The sequence below is a fragment of the Actinia tenebrosa genome, unplaced genomic scaffold (assembly GCF_029948245.1).
Source record: "Actinia tenebrosa isolate PJP-AT-01 unplaced genomic scaffold, QUT_ActTen_1.0 PGA_scaffold3__52_contigs__length_22856419, whole genome shotgun sequence".
In the NCBI taxonomy this organism is placed as follows: domain Eukaryota; kingdom Metazoa; phylum Cnidaria; class Anthozoa; order Actiniaria; family Actiniidae; genus Actinia; species Actinia tenebrosa.
Genome location: NW_028292580.1, coordinates 7,695,744 through 7,717,048, shown reverse-complemented (window position 1 = coordinate 7,717,048; position 21,305 = coordinate 7,695,744). Strand labels below are relative to the sequence as shown.

Here is a 21,305-nt window from a genome sequence, read left to right as displayed (position 1 = left end):
TGAGACAACAAGCATTGTTATCGACCCGATAGCCTCACTTCTATGATTGTTGAAACTAAAGAACATTACTTGCATGCATCCATAATAACAGCTATTCGTCCTTTGCCAGACATTTCACATGACTTCCTTCTCAGCAGCAAACACACATTACATTGATTGGGAACATACTGTCACCCTAAAGTTTCATGGTTGTTTGCACTTGAGGATGCTTACATGTTTATAAAATTATGCAGGTAAACATTATGCGAGGTTTCGCATATCTCCAAAAAACTGAGAAACTGAGACAGGAAGTTTAATATTTAAAGATGGCAACATAATGCTTTGGAAAAAAATCATCAAATTTCTTTAAATAATCAAAATTGAAAACAAAATATACGCATACAAGCAACACAACTGCCTCAGCAATTCTTCCTTTGCCAGACATTTCACATATCACTTCCTTCTCAGCAGCAACACACATTACATCTATTTGGGACGTACTGTCTCCTCCAAGCATTATTGTGGGTGTCACAGTATTCTTAATGATATCTTCCATGCTTTCCCCGCCCTATTAAAATTACAGAAACAAGAAAATATTATTAGAGTCCAAGCTTTGAGAACAACAGGGTCTGAGATGGGTGCAATTTGCATACCAAGGTCAAGAGGTCTGTCTACACAATAAAAATCTTTATTGAGTGGTTTTCATTAACCCGTGAAACACTAACTGAATATTAGTGTTAACTAATAACAGCTAATCTACACAAATGAAAACACTAGAAATTTAGGTCTACTAACTATTTCAGGGGTTAAGGGTAATGCCTCTAAAGTGTCTTTGACAAGTTGATGAAAACTACAGTATATGCAAACAGTGCATAAAACTATCCCCCCTTTATACCCGAACCAGTTTCCTCTGTGCCAATTATACAACAATAAATCATATACTTAATTTATTGTTAGCTATGTCTCCAAGATAAAAATTATTTATAAAGAAATGTTGTGTATGTTTGCTTAGTACCTTAACTAGCTTCAGGAGCAATTCACTTGAGCTGCCCTTCCTTCCTCCTCCTTTCTTCAATATGTGGTTTGCCACCATATATAAAGAGGCTCTCTCTTGGCATTCTAAATTAAAACAACATAAGAATGATCAATTGCATTTTACCCAGCACTTAGTCTCAATACAGCATGAACTCAGGCATCTAAAATAAGGTATTCATGCATATTAGTGAAGTACAAGTCAATTTTCAAGGCACAAAGCAGTGATATAAGCCAATGAAACAAATAGATAAAAAACAACTAAACAAAATCAAAACCTGCTGTCTCAGGGGAGGTTGATCAACGTCTGTGCTCTTCATGAGAATGCTGTACTTCCTAAAAATTCAGTTATTCTAATAAATAAAGCTGCATTGTAACCTCACCTTTTTCAGGTATTTCTCCTAGGCTTATGGCAGCATCCATATCATTAAGAATATGGCTGGCGGTTTTCTTTTGTTTGCAATATTGGAGGATTTTCGGTAACAAATTATCTGTTAGATTATCTTTCATTGTCCTTGTGATACTAAAAAATATCAAGTACTCTTTAAGATTAGATAATACCTGTCATTCCCAAAGGGGCACTTGTACAAAAATATGCCAAAATCTTTGTAACTTTGCTGCCATTTCCAGCCACGTTTCATTTTTTCAAGTATTTCTATGATGTATGAAAATTTAATTAAGCTTGCACAGCAATGTACATATCAATTGTCTCCTAGCTTAATTTTACGTCCATTACATTGTATTTGGTTGCACACAGGAAAAAAGAAATTGCTGGAAGAAGTGACTGATTGAGAATGGCTGTAAAGATTTTTTAACAGAACTTTTAGCTCAACTGTGATGATGACAAAAAAATTTGATCCTCAAAAGATGCCATGGTATATATTTGATATGAAAGCACTTACATGTGGTGATTTCTGCAGAGGAGGATATTCTGAAAAAAGTGACTTCAGTCCCAACTGCTGCTCAATTACTGCCTTTCTTCGTAGGGGATATGTTTCTGTCATTAGGGTTTGGACAGCAGATTGGTCTGGTCTGCTACTGCGGCAAATTTTCTTGAGCTGCTTAACCTTTTCCCCAAGGTTTCATCAGTCTCGTCTTCTGGAATTTCTGGAACTGCAGACCACATCTCTTCTGTTTTTCTCGAGGTCTTCAATACTCCTTCTAGCAGAAGACCTCTGCAGCCTTTTCATTCGGTGTTTAATTTTCTGTTCCCAAGAGCCCTGATTATAATAAATAAAATATATTTACATTATAAATAAACTCCCTAGAAACAACACAAACAAAAACCGATACTGCTACAACTCCATTACGCCCAATTACTAGTGATTTTGCTTGCTTAGGTTACATGCAATGTGTGTAAGAAATTGGTTGTGGTACACATATCTTATAATACTTTTGAGCTGTATGTTTTCCTGTACTTAATATACTTTGATCAATAAAAGGTATAGGTATATGTAAAAGATACACTGGACACTCTAATGTACGTACTTTCAATATCAATGATTTCACTAGACTGTAAAAACTCAAATTAAATGTGCTCTATATGCAATCAAACAAATCAAAACCCAGATGATGTCAGGTGCATCCTCACATCAACTCAAGCAAAAGAATAAGAAACATACCCATTCATTTGATGATGCCAGTATCTTTTTGTCTTTTGTAAAGGGATAGGCTTTAACAATTTTTTTGGCCACTATCACCCTCTCAGACTCTGTGGGATATTGTTGTAACTTAGAGTCGAAAATAAGGATTAACTACTGCTTTTATTTAACACAACAAGGAACACATGGCGGTCCGCCATTACCCTCAATCCTGCCTGTCATGTCCCGTATGTAGAATCATGACGTCATCCATAGACAGGATATGACACTCCCTCCCCCTCAGGCTCAATGCCATGCCCAAACCCAAACAAAAACAACAAGCTACAATGTCACTGTCTTTTATCTTCCCAGTCCTATTGTTCATAGTCCCGTAGGTATGCTGGCTGCCTTCTCTCTCTTCTGGGGTATCGTTCATGTGGCACAGCTACCGCCTCTGTACAGGCAACCGCATCACAACTTGTGGTAGGCCGCTCTTCGACGTTGCTTGGAAGGGGCTCTGTAGCTAGAGTGACAACATCCCTTGGTGACTGCAGCATGACATGGTTATCCTGCCCTTCTTCTTCCACCTTCTGTTCTCCATCCTTGACAACCTCTTGGGTTATAGCCACCGAGTCCCCCTGTGGAGGCGATCCGGTGGCTTTCTCGGGATGCCGACTACGCACATGGTCTATGTGTCTGCGTACTCCCCGGCCATCCACTAGGGTAACTGTGTAGGACAACGGGCCTGTAGTTTCCTGAATTACCCCCGGGATCCAGCGTAACCCGCTTCCAAAATTCCGGACATACACTGGGTTGCCAACCGTGAACACGCGTGGGTGGGCTTGACGGTCATGTACTTCCTTCATCTTGCTCTGTTTTTGTTGAACCTTTCCTTGTAGGTTTGGATGTAGCAAGTCTAGTCTACATCGCAACTTGCGTCCCATCAATGCTTCCGCTGGAGACTTCCCAGTTGTTGTCTGAGGTGTTATCCTGTAGTTGAATAACAACTTCTGAAGTCGAGTCTCAATGCTATCTCCTCGCTCTTTCTTTAGTCCTTCCTTTATGGTCTGTACTGCTCTTTTGGCTAAGCCATTAGTTGCGGGATGGTAAGGTGCGGACGTGACATGCACTATACCGTTCTGAGTCAAGAATTCCTCCATCTCTTGACTAGTGAAGTTAGACCCGTTATCAGAGACGACCACCTCCGGTAGCCCATGAGTTGCAAACATCGCCCGAAGCTTAGATATGGTGGCAGCCGAGGTAGTGGAGCTCATAATCTCTGCATTAATCCATTTGGAATGGGCATCAACAACAGCCAAGAACATTTGGCCCATAAATGGACCTGCGTAATCCATGTGTAGTCGTTTCCATGGTTGGTCCGGCCACTCCCAGGGGAGCAAGGGAGCTGCCGCCGGTGCCTTACGGTGTACTTGACAGGTTTCACATTGTTGGGCTAAGTTCTCTAAGTCCTTATCCATAGACGGCCACCACACATAGCTACGTGCTAATCCTTTCATACGGTTAATACCTGTATGTGCTCGATGCAGCTCCTTCAACACCTGCTCTCTCCCTACTGGTGGAATCACGACTCGCGCACCCCAAAGCACACATCCCTCGTGCACGCTCAACTCCAACGTCTTTGTCTGGTATGGCCTCATCAATGGATCATCCAAGGTGCTATCGTCAGGCCATCCTCGTAAAAGGTATTCCTTTACATGTGCTAGCACCGGGTCACGTTGGGTCCAGGTACGTATCTGCTCCGCTGTTAAGGGGAACCCCTCCAGCTCTTGAATGAGAAGTACTCTGTCCTCTTCCTGCACTTGCCGACTTACTGGTAAGGGTAATCTGCTGAAAGCATCCGCATTTCCGTTCTCTTTTCCCGCTCGGTACTGGATGGTGTAGTCATAACCTCTTAGGGTCACAGCCCATCTTTGGACTCTTGGTGAGGCGGTGGTTGGCACCTGCTTTTTTTCATTGAACAATGTCTCGAGGGGCTTGTGGTCTGTCAAGATCCTAAAATGGCGTCCATACAAATACTTGTGGAATTTCTTCAGGCCGAATATGACGCCCAGTCCTTCTCGATCTAATTGTGAGTAGTTCTTCTCAGCTGCGTTAAGGGTTCTGGATGCAAATGCGATAGGTTTATCAGCACCGTCAGCCATGCGGTGTGACAGCACCGCTCCGACGCCGTAAGGGGAAGCATCGCACTGTAATAACAGCTCTTGATCTGGGTCATAATGGACTAACACATCTGCAGACATGATCAGCTCCTTAGACTTCTCAAAACTCTCCTGTTGTTCCTTTCTCCATTTCCAAAGTTCCTCGCTTCGCAATAACTTATGCAACGGTGCTAGGGTGGTTGCTAACCTCGGTAGGAACCGATTGTAGTAGTTCAGCAGTCCCAAGTAGGCTTTCAGCTCAGAGACATCATTAGGTGCCCTTGCTTCTGTCAGTGCTTGCACCTTGTCTTTCACAGGGTGGATTCCCTGTGCGTCTATCACACGACCAAGGTATGTGACACTCTCAGCCAGGTAAACACACTTACTTTCCTTTAGCCTTAAGCCCGCTTCCTCCAGCTTGGATAACACTTGTTCTAGGATTTGCAAATGTTCTGCATCATTGGCTCCTGTGACCAAGATATCATCAATGTAGACTGCCACCCGGGGAATTCCTCGCAGGATACCCTCAATGGTCCTCTGGAATATGGCTGGGGCACTGGACACCCCAAAAGGAAGTCGGGTATAGGTGAACAATCCTCGATGGGTATTGATTGTTACGTGCTGTGATGACTCTTCATTTAACAGTAACTGTTGATAAGCATGGCTTAGATCTAACTTGGAAAATTTCTGCCCTCCAGCCAATTTGGCTGCGATATCATGAAACGTGGGATGTGGGAACTGATCAAGCCTTGAGGCTTGGTTTACTGTAACCTTATAGTCCCCGCACAACCTTATGGACCCATCTGGCTTTAACACAGGAACCACTGGGGCAGCCCAGTCAGAAAACTGGACTGGTTTGAGGGTGCCTGTTGACACAAGCCTGTCAATTTCGGCCTCTACCTTACCCTTCATTGCATAGGGCAAGGACCTGGGTTTGAAAAACTTGGGCGTGGCAGTGGGGTCCACATTTATCTTAGCAGTAACCCCTTTTATGGTACCCAGTTCCTCCTTGAAGAGGTCACCATGTTTTTTCAATACTCCTCCTAGCCTTATCTGGTTCACAGTCATGACTGAAAGACCCTGTATAATGTCTCTTCCTAAAAGCAGTGGGCCTCCCCCCTTGGTAACATGAACTTCAGCTTTTCTTACTTGACCATTGTACTTTAGCTCTAGGGCAACTGTTCCCAATACATTTACTCTCTGACCTGTGTACGACTTGAGCCTTAATGGCGATGGCTGTAATTTAGGTACCTTCCCTCCAAACATGCCCTTGATTGTTTCTTGATCTATCAAGGTGACCGGGCACCCAGTGTCTAGCTCAAACTCCAAGGGTGCAAAAGGGGTTGCATTTCCCTTCACTTCTACCACAACTATGATGGGTTTCCCCTTGGTATCACTAATGTGATTCATGTTTTCCTCAATTCCTGGGTCCTCAAACTCTAGGTCCTCTTCTTCTACTAGGTTACAGTTCCTGGATCTGTGTCTCTCCCGACACATGGCCTTTGTGTGCCCCCTCCTTTTACAGGAAAAACACTGTTCATTCTTAAATGGGCATTTAAAGGGGGGGTGTGAGCCCCCACACCGGAAACATTCTTTACTTGATTTCTCATCTCTACTACTAGGTTTTTCTTTCTTGCCTTGAGGAGAATCCTGACCTTTGGCACCCCTACCATACATTTTATTGACATTAACACTTGGGGTAGCACCTTGGGTATTAAGGCTAACCTTATGTAACTCCTGTAAATCTCTGCTTGTGGTCTCCATAGCTATAGCTATGCTCATGGCCTTTTCGAAGGATAGAGTTGTCTCACCCAGGAGTTTCTTTTGGATCTGGTCATCATTCACCCCCACTACTAGTTTGTCTCTCAACATGGTATTAAGGGTATCACCGAAATTACAGTACTTACTCAGGCTTCGCAATTCTGCCACATATTCGTGTACTGTTTCCCCTTCTTTCCTCATCCGAGTGTGAAACTTGTACCTCTGTACAATCTCTGACGGTTTCTGCGTGCGATGGTCCTGGACCAGTTTGACTATTTCCTTGAATGACTTCTCGGCAGGAGATGTTGGATGACAAAGACTTTTTATCAAGGCGTAGGTTTTTTCTCCTGCTGTTGCCAGCAATATAGCCCTCTTTTTATCTTCATCCTTGATGTCGTTGGCTCTGAAATAATGGCCCATTACTTCGATATAATCCTCCCATGTCTGTGCGTTGGGATCGAACTTGTTTAGGCTACCGTACACCGCCGCCATGACTTCCCTCGACGAATTTCCTCTGGATTTTAAATTCCTTAGCGCTGTAATTTCCCTTACAGATCACTACACTGGTTCCTCTTTGGATCCCGTCCTCGTCGCCAATTTATGTTGTAACTTAGAGTCGAAAATAAGGATTAACTACTGCTTTTATTTAACACAACAAGGAACACATGGCGGTCCGCCATTACACTCAATCCTGCCTGTCATGTTCCGTATGTAGAATCATGACGTCATCCATAGACAGGATATGACAGGTATCTTGTGTTTAAGGAAACCAGAGTGCAAATATCCTTTACAAACTCATTGCTCTGACTATTGTTGAAATTTTGTGACTTTATACCAGCTTCAACATTAACTGAAAACTAAAAACAAAATGATAATTGTTAAATTAAATTCAATTAAATTCCTAATAAATAACTTAGCTTGATATTGCAGATAGTGTAAACAACAGGGTTAAGGTTTTTTAGATTGGTATTTACTGGTTTGGGAAGAACTTTATGTGGTTTGGGAAGAATTAAACAAAAAGACAAACCAAAGTCTTTCTAGTTTGGTGGTCAATGCAGGTCAAAGGGATATTTGAAAGCTTATCATAAAACGTATGAGTACAAACCTTAGATGGAATGTTAAAATTTTCAGCCCAATTAGCTGGTCTCATTCGCTCTGCCTCTTCCAGGAGACCCACTTGTACTATCAGGGCTCTAGCAGATAAAAAAGGAAAACATTTTCTAGGTTGCAAGAACATAATATGCACTAGCATTCTTAGTTATTTCATGTTGAAAAGGCAACTATATATTTACTCATATACACATATATCAAGTATAGAAACCCACCATTTCACCTCTTGGAAAGAATGATTTTTATCCTTAGAATAAAGAGCATCGGAAACTGTCATCACAGCTGAATGGGTTTCAGAATAGTTACATAGCTCTAAGACAAGAACTGGGGTACCCTCAAACATACAACCCGGGAAAAAGGGAATACATCTATGACTAAATTGCTGATACAACAAAGCTTCCCTAACAGCCATATCTTTGCATATCTCATTTTGGTATTCTTTAACTGCAACACCAACAGCATCAATTCCAACCTTAAACTTCATATATCTACATGTTCCAAACTTTCCTGCTCCTATTACAATTTCTTTTCCATTTGCGTCAGTCACTTTTTCAAGTTAATCTTTTCGTATTTTTTTTAAGTTGGCAAATTTCTGTTCCTTTAAGTCTATTTCCATTGCTGTCGCATGTGCCTTATTGCATTCATTAAAAAGTTTTGTGTGTTTTATTTCAGCAGTGGCCATGGCTTCAAGTTGTATTTTCTTCTCCTTTGCTTTAAGTTTTTTTTTCTTTGTTTTCTGCCTATATTTGCGTTTTTGACGTTTGGCAATTTTTCCAGATGCTGTCTGGTTCACATATAACTAAAAAGCAAAAATTATACCTTGGATTACTATTCAAAAACCATTTAATATTCAGTCAGTTTTCTCACCGCCCCAGTTAAGCATTTGCAAACACTTTTGAAGAATCTAGCATTACCAAAAGCCCCCTTTAAAGTTAACAGTAAAAATGCAGATGGCACTAGCCCCTAACGTTACCCTATGCCCCCATTTACGTCCACTTTATTAATGGAAATGCTGCTAGCCCCACTCCAAGGCGATTGATTTACTTAACCAAGAATGGCAAACTAGAAAAAGACCTATATAGCACAACATGAGTGGCAAGTACATTGTTTTGAAGCATTTTTTTAAACATTTTTACAAAACCTTTTAAGCTTTGGTGGGTCTTAATGGAGTGGATTAAACTTAAATTCACAAGGATTAAAATAAATGAATAAATGAAAAATAAATTAATTAAAAATTAAAAAGTCTATCAAACAAAAAATAAATATGACTGCCTTAAGATTTTAAAAGGGGTAGTCCGTAAATGTCACCTGAGGAGTGCAGAATGCGAAAAATCGAAATCGTTCAAATTTTGTCAGAATATAGGCCTTAGTGAACTAAAACTGTTGTGTAAGTTTTTCTTCGATCGGTTAAATATTTTAGGAGAACCGCGCCGAAATCCATTTTTCAGGATCACTTCCGGTTTCTGCACGCGATTTCACCCCATTCCAAAAAGCCCTAAAAATCACAAAATTCCTTTGAATTTCTACAACAAACGATATAATTTTGTAATTTTGGGATACTAAACCTCATTTAGGTGGATTTATCAATCACTTTGCATAAAACAAAAATATTTTATCGATTTTTACATTATTTTCAATATTTTGAGCAATTTTTCTTACCCTACATTGCAAGGTCAATATCTCTAATGGTACATCGATTTACACAAATTAACTATTATAGGGGCCACTAGCAATGCTTTATCTTGATTTTTATCAAATAAAATTTTGGGGCACTCGAAAATTCGAATTATGGCAAGACGAAACGTAACCCCTATTTACGCATAAAATAATGACAAACTTAACTCGCTAGCGGTCACGCTTTATGCCGAAGGAAAATTAATTGGTCCATTAAACCGCTTATTAATACACAAAAAACTCAATGGAGTAAAAGATACAACCTTTATTGATATTCTGATAAATTTTTAAAAGATTTGCTGAGATATTTTCTATCGTTTTAAGACAAGCATGCTCAGTATCATTGTCGTGTGACTCGATACTAAAGGTTCGATCCTATGATTTTCGGTAATTTTCGGCATAGAATGGCTTTATAAAACTTCAATCACAATTTAACAACCTAACTAATAAAGTATGAACACTTTGTACCTTATCATACTTGATTTGTAGAGAATCAACACGTTGAAGACAGCATTACGATCCGAATAATATCTCAACAATCTGAACAGTCAAACTCTTTGCAGGATGGCGTGACTACCACAGGCAACCCGTCATTACTTAGTGAGATATAAACTCGTACCAATGGGTTGGACGATAATTTGAATGGTTTTCTTTTTACAATGGATTCTATACAACTTTTTAGGAGTAAAGTATTCATCTTGTGTTTTGAAGGGATTTTTCAAATTTTATTCGAATTTGAATTTATTCCGCAATGGTAACATTTTGACTGCTCTAAAAATATGATATACAGGTATAAATGACAGAAGCGAACTGAACTATTTTTAACATGGAGCGTAGCAAATTTAAACAAAACACATTTATTTGTTAATAATGGCACTACTAAGTCGCTTTTTCTGGTCTCCCACAATGAGGTGGATCCAAGAGGGAGGGAGTGGGGTGGGGGGAGTTGAGGTGGGAGCGTGACATTTTGGCGTTATACGAATCTCTCGCTGACTATGGCAAAACGAAAGAAGGACGTTTTGCGATACGATGATATGATAAAATATGATTATTTTTTTAAAATTTTTGTTTAATTATATTGCCCACATTCTTGGGCTATTTCAGATAAAACGTTTTTTAATGTATCCAAAGCTAAAAGGGAGGTCGCAGTCAACACAAAAACATGTGAACATGGCTTACGTCTGCAACGATATTACTACGAAACACAGCTGCATTTTTTTAAAACATCACTGATGATCTTTATGTAGGGTGCCTTGCGTCGTGCTGATATTTCTGAAGTGTCTAACTCCAGTTCTTCGCAGATCAGCTGAAGTAAGGAGATAGACAACTTAGACATTTTGCTACTTGCAAATAACTGACAAAGGTTCATTGATTCAAACAAAATAGGGTGCTGTAGGTTGCATTCTTCCAGTATCGTACTGCGAGCTCGTGAGTATGCAGCTTCATCCTCAGCAGCTGCCGTATCCTCTTCATCGCCATCACTGTTCCCCTCTTCTTCCTCAACCTTATCATCATTCTCCATGGCCACCCGCTCTTCAACTGTTGCTTTTTTAAGCTTGGCAGCTTTGCGAGAAAAATAGGACTGCACTTGGCTTGGTGAGAGGAATTCGTCCACTTTAAATTGACGCGAACCATCAAAATTCTTAGCGTATCGTATATCTCGCGCGACAGTTGAGGGATTCATTTTGTGCCCAGTTTCTTGGCCTCTAAAAAACATTTCATCTAGATACTGTCGTTGTTTCTTTGTGAAACGTGCGGAATTCTTGGACGTTTTCAGTGCCCAGCCTCGTTTATGCATTTCTTTTTCGGTGGGCATGACATCACTTGTATTTGGTCTCAATTCTGGTTGAGGACCTTGGCCATGAAGAAGCTTATCATGATACATGATTTTAGCCTTATCAAATAAGCTGGCCTTCTCTTCTTTTAGCTCACATTTACCGTATTGTAAATGGTTGTCAAGCGACGAGTACCGTTGAAACACTTTTATGCACCCCTCGATTGGACAGGTGAACAGCTTGTTTTCTGTACAATCGTCTTCGCTTTCTTCATCTTCTTTTTCTGCCACTTTGCACGACTTCTTGGTTTTTTGTTTTGAGTTGATCTCGATGAATGCACCCTCACTAAATGAACTGTCAAAGGTCTCTATTTTCAGGGTCTTTGGAACTTAATATAGAGAAAAAATACAAATACACATACATAAATACGGATGTGAGTGAATTAATTGATAAGAGGTTGATCGTTTAATCATATTTGGTTGATTCGGATCGGCTGGGTGATTGACTAATTGATATTGATTGACTGACTCATCGACTGACTGGTTTAATGACTGGAGCGACTGATTGGCTGACTTACTGACTGACTGACTGACTGACTGACTGACTGACTGACTGACTGACTGACTGACTGACATTCATTATCGATTCATGTAAGATCTGTAAACTAAAATTAACGGTTGACAGAATACTAGTCCCAATTTTTTTTAGATATTTATACACGGTTGAATATGATCCCACTACTGACCTTGCAAGTTTGACCAGGTAATCATCTTTCCTTCTCCTATTTTGTAAGCCTTCCAGCAGGTTAGTCCTTTTGCCTTGAAATGGAAATTGTTGAGGGTGCTTATTCCAACTATTTGTGCGGGAGGAATTTCATGGCCCAGTCTTGTGTGATAATAAAGACTTCATCTGGCTCCAGTTTACTCAACAACTCAATCCGCGCTTTATCTTGCTGGATGGAGCGAAGTTGATGCGCTTTCCAAGATTTGATAGCTGCAACTGCTTGTCTGAAAGTGTAGGTGATGTCATCATACTGCTCAGGTGTTAGGCTGTTAGCAGAGTCAGTTATTGCTGTCTCAATCTCGTCAAGAACTGAGTTGAGTTCTTCACAAGATGAACACTGATGGTCATGTTGATGTTTGCACGTGGTGCCAAGCTGAGTATCCTTAGGATCACTTAGAGCATGTGACAGACAGTGGTCTGCTATGCTACTAGTCTCGATAACGTGAACCTGCGAAAGAATGCATACAAATGTACAAATAAATGTTATAATTTTGTTTCACTGGCTAAACATCCCTTTATGTTCATTTTTGGCTTTAGGGGCTGCGGAATAGTCAGGACTGTTACGATGACTTTCAACTTCTGTTATTTACCTTGTAGTCAGTCTTGATGTATTGCTTTCCCTCTTTCAAGGCCTTCTCACAATGACAAACCCAAGAATGATCGCGTCCATTGTTTTCTAGCGTTGAGACCACGTCAATCAAATCATCGAAAGCTTTAGCACCATCAGCAGATATATAATCTAATCCCTGCAAAGACTTGCGTACTGTCGCAGTACATACTGTAAGCAGCCGTCTCATAGTTGTTTCGCTGAATGGTTTTATTCCACTTTCTTCACAGTACTGACGATATTGTGCACAGATTCTTGCCGGAATCATTGACCTTATTACATTTGGTGTTTCCAGCAGGCTTCCATTAGATAGGCGCAAATACCGCTGGCCAAACGGCAAGTCTTGTATTACGTGTGGGCTGGTTATAAATTCAAGGAAATGATCAAGTCGCAAATCATCTATTCGAACTCTAGGTGTTCTACTGATTGGAACAGCAGCGCCACGCCCATGTTTCAAGATGTGTAGCCGGGCAACTTTGAAGCGATATTCAGTGAGTCCTGGTATGAACTTTTGAATTTCAGTCAGTGGCACCAAGTCTGCCATTATTGCCAGTACCTGCCTTCTTGTATCCCAGCCAGCGGCATTTCGGTAAGTCTCAGCCAATGCCTCTAGATATTTAATGTCGATGGGAGATTGGACCCCAAGAGTCTCCTCTACTATGTGGGAAGACTGAACAGCATTCCAAAGGCTCCCAGCATCACCTGGCGTGATTACCTCAAGCGCTGACACAATCGCACTTGCTGCTTTGGAGACATGACTCTTTTTAGTACGCATGCTCATGTCATGCCATGCCTTCTCCGGTTGACCAACTGTTTGATCTGATCTCCCACAAGCACTCAAAAACTCGTTGAGCTTCTTTCGTGAACAGGCTAGATTACGACCTTTGTAACCATCAGATGAAACAGTACTACCTGTACTGCCACTCTCAGAAAGAATGACACTGGGGTCGTCCATAATAGTCAGCTGCTCCATGGCCTCTGTTAGTGAGTCGCTGCTCAAGCTCTCAGCACTTTTTACACCTACATCCTGAATAGAAAAATGCAGCTATTTGTTAGTTAAGCGATCGGATTTATCGCTGGAAAAAAGTATTCGACTTTTAAGCTAACCTCGTGCTCATCCAAAGTTCTGGAATCAGTAGATATTTGGACTGGCTCAGAGATTTGTGGCGTGACATCATGTGTCTGTAGATCGTCTAGATCATGAGAAGACCGTGAGGATTCCAGTCTACATGATATGTGCTCCCGACATCGTTTACATATTGCTTTGATAAGAAAGAAAGAATACTTTAACTCTTATTTGGTGTAAAAACAACTGTAATCAAACAATTTGAAACCATTATAGTTTTTCACTTTTACCCGCCTGTTTTAGGTTTCCTGTGGAATTGGCGCGAGTTGCCCTGTGATAGTATAGTAAGTCCCCCCCCCCCCCCCCCCCATTCCCTTTAAAATCCTAGATCTGCCCATAAAGAGGCATAGAAGAGGTATACTCACGCGAGCCGACAGGTACCAAAAAGTTAGAAAAGTCATATAAGATCTTAGACTGTAAGGACGTTATAGCTCTGTCTCCTTTGGGATTGCTAGACTTATGAAATGCCAAATGAGCGGGGATAGAGCAGGTCCTCTTGTTACAGCGCTACCTAGTCCCGTACTTTTCACGATGTCTAGGACACACGGTTAACCTCAATTGACCTTCGTCGGTATCAAATAAGCCTGGGGGATATAAAAAGGAAATTTCAGTTAGTTATTCATCAACACATAGTACACACATATGATACAGACTATCTGTGATGGGTACCCCCTTTAATGGTCTTAAATAAATGTAGATGTAGATTACGGCTTTAACGTAGATAACGGCTTTAACGCAGTAATGTCTTTTCATAGGACTTCAGTCAAACGAAATCTTACCAGCTCGGGCTAAAAGAAGATCTGACTCAGTTTTCAAGGCTGAGTCTCTTATATCCAGAGCCCTGAGATGTCCTCTGATATTTTTGTGACAGTCTTGAAGAGGTACACACTCGAGATCCGCAGGGTTGCAAAGACTAGAGCCACAGGAGCCATTAACATGGCAGGAGTAACCACATACAGCCATTTATATAATCTCGCACAAATGGAACCGTTTCTAGTGCATAACTGCGTACATAAAATGAATTAGTAACTTTATAATAAGATTGCAACTAAGAACTGAAGTAGAACCACTGGTTTTTACTCACCTTTTATGTCACGAGGTTCGTCCTTAGGTTGAAAGGTTGATTTTAAAGTGCCCATCGATTAATACCTCTTTGCACTTATGTAAAGATTAAATAATATTCCGTCAAGACTTCCCTGGGCGCGATCAACATACGTATAGCTAGAACATTCACAAAACTAACAATGATTGCAAAAGGCTTTGTTGCATGGTAACTTATTACATTTTTGTTTATTATTACACTACGAGCAAGGAAAAAATGGACGCGAAGTACCTCTGCTTACCGTGGAAAACCAATACAGTCCTAACAAAATGACGAGAATAGTGTATAAAAAGGAAAGTAAAAACAGAAATGAAACGATTAAATAAATCGAATTCTAGCCGTAGCCGTGACGGGTTGCCTGTGGTAGTCACGTCATCCTGCAAAGAGTTTGACTGTTCAGATTGTTGAGATATTATTCGGATCGTAATGCTGTCTTCAACGTGTTGATTCTCTACAAATCAAGTATGATAAGGTACAAAGTGTTCATACTTTATTAGTTAGGTTGTTAAATTGTGATTGAAGTTTTATAAAGCCATTCTATGCCGAAAATTACCGAAAATCATAGGATCGAACCTTTAGTATCGAGTCACACGACAATGATACTGAGCATGCTTGTCTTAAAACGATAGAAAATATCTCAGCAAATCTTTTAAAAATTTATCAGAATATCAATAAAGGTTGTATCTTTTACTCCATTGAGTTTTTTGTGTATTAATAAGCGGTTTAATGGACCAATTAATTTTCCTTCGGCATAAAGCGTGACCGCTAGCGAGTTAAGTTTGTCATTATTTTATGCGTAAATAGGGGTTACGTTTCGTCTTGCCATAATTCGAATTTTCGAGTGCCCCAAAATTTTATTTGATAAAAATCAAGATAAAGCATTGCTAGTGGCCCCTATAATAGTTAATTTGTGTAAATCGATGTACCATTAGAGATATTGACCTTGCAATGTAGGGTAAGAAAAATTGCTCAAAATATTGAAAATAATGTAAAAATCGATAAAATATTTTTGTTTTATGCAAAGTGATTGATAAATCCACCTAAATGAGGTTTAGTATCCCAAAATTACAAAATTATATCGTTTGTTGTAGAAATTCAAAGGAATTTTGTGATTTTTAGGGCTTTTTGGAATGGGGTGAAATCGCGTGCAGAAACCGGAAGTGATCCTGAAAAATGGATTTCGGCGCGGTTCTCCTAAAATATTTAACCGATCGAAGAAAAACTTACACAACAGTTTTAGTTCACTAAGGCCTATATTCTGACAAAATTTGAACGATTTCGATTTTTCGCATTCTGCACTCCTCAGGTGACATTTACGGACTACCCCTCTTAATTCTGATTGCTTAATTCGAATTCTGAAACAACAACCAACATAATCGTCAAGTGTAGAACATTTTAAAATTCCATCCACAAGTAAAAAGCTATTAGATATGACAATTTTATCAGAATGAGCTTCCTACTGGTATGTAAAACCATGTTACACTAACCTTGCATTTATTTGAAGCATCTGAAGGTGATTTTGATGAATCTCCAACGGGATGAAGAGTTGGCAGATTAGGCCCATTGTCATTGCCACTACTTGGGGGAGAAGCTGATGGAGTAGGGTCTGCTGTTTTTTTTTTGCTGCTGGTTTACCATACTCGTCAAAAATCTATACAAGGCAAATTTATAAAGTTAAAAGGTGATATGATGAAAAACCAGGGTAAGCAATTATATGATATTGAGTTTAGAAAGAAAAACAATCTTGCGAATAACAGCACAAACATTGATATTCGGAGTAGAGCCTTAGGCACGTTGTGTCATGTGCGTCCGCCATCATTTTTACACATTTGAAGTAAGTAGTGATCATGAGTTGTTATCCGAGCGAATCCTTGCAATCCGTGAATTAAGAACACGAAAAAATAGTCCTGTTGGTAGTTTCACATTGACAGAACAACTACTTTCCTTTATTATTGTTCTTTTCGAAATTACACCTTACACATTCACGAATAATTTTTCACACTCACCAATCCAGTCTCTTCGGACCAACAAGCCCGAAACCGTCTGAGATTCTTAAGCCCCTTTATCAAGTCCTCGACCATCCACCACTCCAACAAAAAAAACTTTTTACCATCGATGTCCTCTTCTACAGAATAAAATCAGAGGAAAGAAGTCAACGACACGTTGGATTAACAAGACAGAAAATCGGTGAATTCAAGCCGACTAGCGACTTCAGGTTCATACACACGGTTTTCTTACCTTGGAACTTAGACACTATAGAGTCGTTAAACTCATGCTCCCTTAGCCATTCAACCACATCATCAACCGAGGAAGTTTTTGAAAGAGAAGACATTTTCTAGACGATAAAACTTGAATTCTTCAAAGAGAAGGAATCAAATAAAGGCGCGAAGATTGTGCACATGATCATTGATATATTCGAAATGACTTATGGGTAACGCACTTTGAAGTTTGCTCGTGATTGGCCAGAACTGAACATTTCACGTGAACACATGACATATACGTCCTGGTGAATGGCTCGTGTTCACGTGAAATGTGAGATGTAAATTTCACATCACAAGAGGAGTTTTAGTCAACAACTCTTGCCTTTCTTGTTTTAGCTGTCTTTTAAAAGTTAAATGCCCTTCTCTTGTCAATTGTGTGTTAACAATACAGTTCCCTTCCAAGCAGCCACTCGTGCATTGATTTTAAACCATTATAGCCGCGTTCATCGGCACGATCCCAACTTCAATGTGACATGTGGAGTTGGTAGCTGCAGTGCTACGTTTAAAACATTCGAAGGCTTGAAATCTCATATTCGCTTCGGGACCTTAAGCATCTAGGACGTGAACCGGAAGCAATAATCTGCGCCTGCGTATACTGCGCATGTGCTAAAGCCACCGTCATGAAGCTGAAAACGCTGTCCTGAACGTGAATTTTACCCGGTTCAAGTGCTGAAGAGAACGTTGTAAATACTTTCCCTCCACGTCGACAATGAGTGTATTCCAATTCATTCCAGACACTCAATCAAAGGCTCCGTAAGTAAAGCCTTCATTTATCTATTTATCACATTATTAGCTATTTTATATTTCTGTTGTTTTGGGTTTTTGGTAACCTTGGTCCATACGAGGACAACTTTTGGTCGAGGAAACGTGTTGTCATTGTAAAAGCTTGAAGATTCGTGTAGGATTCTATGGCATTTCTTCCAAATAAAAACCGGAAAAAGTCCGAAAACATTACCTTACCCGTGTTTGATAGTTCGTGTGAAGTATAAATTGGGTAAACTAGCAATTATACTTACTTTTAGCAGTAAAAACTGAGCTTTTTTCTTTTTCTTTTTGTAATTTATAAAACTAAATTTGTACCCTTAAAATTCTAATAAATGAATAATTTTTTTGCTTATATAATAGCAGGAATTAAGATTATGAATGAATAGAGGAGATATTTACCAACAACTTGCTCATAATACTATAAACCTAAAACAAATCCCGAGGTCAATAGAATTTCAATAACAAATTGACGTTTCATCTTTTTGTAGGAGCAAAATGGAGTGGAGTGAGGAAAAAAAACATCTTATTGATCAGAGATGTTCTAAATGTGGAGCCATACAATGCAAAGGAAAGGACAACACAAAGGGCTCAGCCATGGCAACAAGTTGCAGACAATCTGAACAACCATCACAGCCCAAAATGTAAGGTGGATAAGAGAGCAGTGAGAGACCACTTGAACATGATAATTGAAAAGTTCAAGAAAAAGATGAAGAATAAGGAATGTGCCAGTGGCATTAGTCCAAAACTGACTGAACTAGATGCTCTACTTGAGGAAGTCATTGGAGGTATTGAGGTAGCAAATGAAGTGGTTCAGGTAGAAAAAGATAAAACCAAGGAAAAAATGGAGAAAGAAAAAAAAGAAGCAGAAGATGTCAGGCTTAAGGCAATGGAGAAGCTAGCTGAGACTTAGAAAAGTAGTGGGGATGAAGAACCAAAAGAGAAAATCAGTAAACGGAGAAGATCAAATGGAACTGATACAGTAAATTACCTGCGAGAGAGGGCAGAAATAGAGCAGCAATACAGAGAACAAGAGCTAGAGATAAAAAACAAGCAACTGGAAAGCAGCATGCAACATAAAGTACAGTCAGATCAACAACACAAGGAATTTATCCAGCTAGTCTTAAGTCAACAGCAGCAGCAACAACAGCAAAACCAGCAGCAGATGCAGCAATTCCAAATGATGCTCAACCAGCAGCAGCAACACCAACAGCAGTTGCTTATTACCCTCTTGAGTAAGAAAACAGATTAATATTTGAAAGTTTGTCTCCTTTTATTGTACTGTGAGAATTTTAGAGCTTTTGATGAGACACATTTTTCAAAAATTGTTACAGGTTTCATTTTGAATCTGAAAAAAAGCAGTTGCGCCATAAATTATATTTATTTACAGAATTTGTGAATTAACTTATTAAATATATTATATTTGAATGGTTGCTAGCAGCAGCAGTAAGGGGGAATCGCGAAGGGGGTACCGTATGAGCCGGTTATTACCCCCGCCAAGTACCATCCGGCTCCCGCGGGTATTACCTGCGTAATTCGATTTGAGAAATGCTCCACGGGTTTTATCGGTGCCCCGCATTACTAAGTTAGGATATTTGTTCTATATACGATGCACGGATGTAAAGAGTTTGCTTATGACTTTTGTGTAAAGTGCTTGAAACCCAAGTTTAAGCCTACTAAGCCAAATAAGTATATTTGTTGTGGTAAAAAGATGCGAATAGAAGAAGATACTTCAGCACAGTATTGCGAATGCGGCAAAAATATTCTTAATGCCGTACCAAATGCTACCAGAGAGCAATATTACGCCTATGGAGGTCGTAAGAAAACACCTTATAAGAGAATAAAATACTTTAGGGACTGGATGAGTCACATCCAAGGTTATCGCCCGGCATACTTAGACAATGAAGTAATGGAAATGATTGCGCTTGACTTAAAAGAACCAACGCCACAAAGCTTAAGGAAGACATTGAAAAAATTAAAACTATGGAAATATTACAAAGACATCTCTTACATTTTGTCTGAAATTACCGGCGACCCTATTCCCGAGGTTTCTGAAGATACTATGAGAAGGGCTGAGTGGATGTTTTGTCGGCTGGATAAGGATATTCCTTATTAACCTGACGTAATTTACGAAATATTTTACGAAATAGACCCCAACCACCCCCTGTTAGGATGGATTCCGAGGCGACTGACGCAATAACATATTACGCGTAATAATTCACCAAATAAGGTCATACGATGAATTTATATTACGCGTAATAATTCGCCAAATAAGGTCATGCAAATGATTTATATTACGCGTAATACGACATGATGATCCAAGATCTTGGAAATAAGGATGGACTTGACGAACTACTTAATTACGCATGTTTTCTAGACTGTCGTTCAATATGCAAATGAAATCCTGTCTTGCTTTTTTCAAAGCAAATATTTACTGAACGAGCTTTCTTTGAAGCTCCTCTTTTGCCTCCTGGTAGATCTTTTTGCGAGATTCCTCGGAAAGATCTTTTATGACTGTTTTTTTTTTTGTTTCTTATGTCCGACTTTAGCTTTTCGTACTTCTCCTCTTCGGCCAGAATGATCGAGAATTCTACGTCGTCGCTTTTCCCGTCACGCAATACCTTTGAAACAAGGTCGGTAATAGTATTTACTTTAGCCCTAGACACGGCTATTGTCGTGTTGTGTTTTGATATTTTCATGGATAGCTTTTTCATAATACCCGTAACACACTTACACACACTTACACACACTTACACACACATTATAAACACTTACACACACTTACACACACAGACACACACATACACAAGCACTTACACACACCTACTTACGCTTATACACACTTACACACACTACACACACTACACACACTTACACACACTTTCACATACATACATACAAAGTTATATACACTTACACACACTTACATACACTTACACACACATTATAAACACTTACACACACTTCGACACACTTACACACACTTACACTATTACACACACATACACACGCACTTACACACACCTACTTACAAAATTATATACACTTACACACACTTACACACGCACTTACACACACTTAAACACAATTACACACACTTACACACACTTACACACACAGACACACACATACACAAGCACTTACACACACCTACTTACACTTACACACACTTACACACACTACACACACTACACATACTTACACACACTACACACACTTACACACACTTACACATACATACATACAAAATTATATACACTTACACACACTTACATACACTTACACACACATTATAAACACTTACACACACTTCGAAACACTTCGACACACTTACACACACTTACACTATTACACACACATACACACGCACTTACACGCACTTACCCACACTTACACACAAAATTATACACACTTACACACGCTTACACATACATACATACAAAATTATATACACTTACACACACTTACACACACTTACACACCTACACACACTTACACACACTTACACACACTTACACACACTTACACACATTTACACACACTTACACACACTTACACACATTTACACACACTTACCCACACTTACTCACACAT

At 39.6% G+C, this 21,305-nt stretch overlaps 2 protein-coding genes across 2 annotated transcripts; one reads left to right on the top strand and one right to left on the bottom strand.

The window, feature by feature from the left end:
* Positions 1-11,923: 11,923 nt before the first annotated feature.
* Positions 11,924-13,065, bottom strand: LOC148908392 (uncharacterized). The gene is made up of 2 exons (XM_089035854.1): positions 12,444-13,065; positions 11,924-12,301 (listed from the first exon to the last, which is right to left on the bottom strand). The coding sequence occupies exons 1-2, from the start codon at positions 13,002-13,004 to the stop codon at positions 11,924-11,926; spliced, it is 939 nt and encodes a 312-aa protein (XP_088891980.1). The 5' UTR covers positions 13,005-13,065.
* A 3,309-nt stretch (positions 13,066-16,374) lies between these two features.
* Positions 16,375-18,934, top strand: LOC148908391 (uncharacterized). The gene is made up of 2 exons (XM_089035853.1): positions 16,375-16,390; positions 18,203-18,934. Exons 1-2 carry the CDS (start codon positions 16,375-16,377, stop codon positions 18,622-18,624), a joined length of 438 nt encoding a protein of 145 aa, XP_088891979.1. The 3' UTR covers positions 18,625-18,934.
* Positions 18,935-21,305: the final 2,371 nt, after the last annotated feature.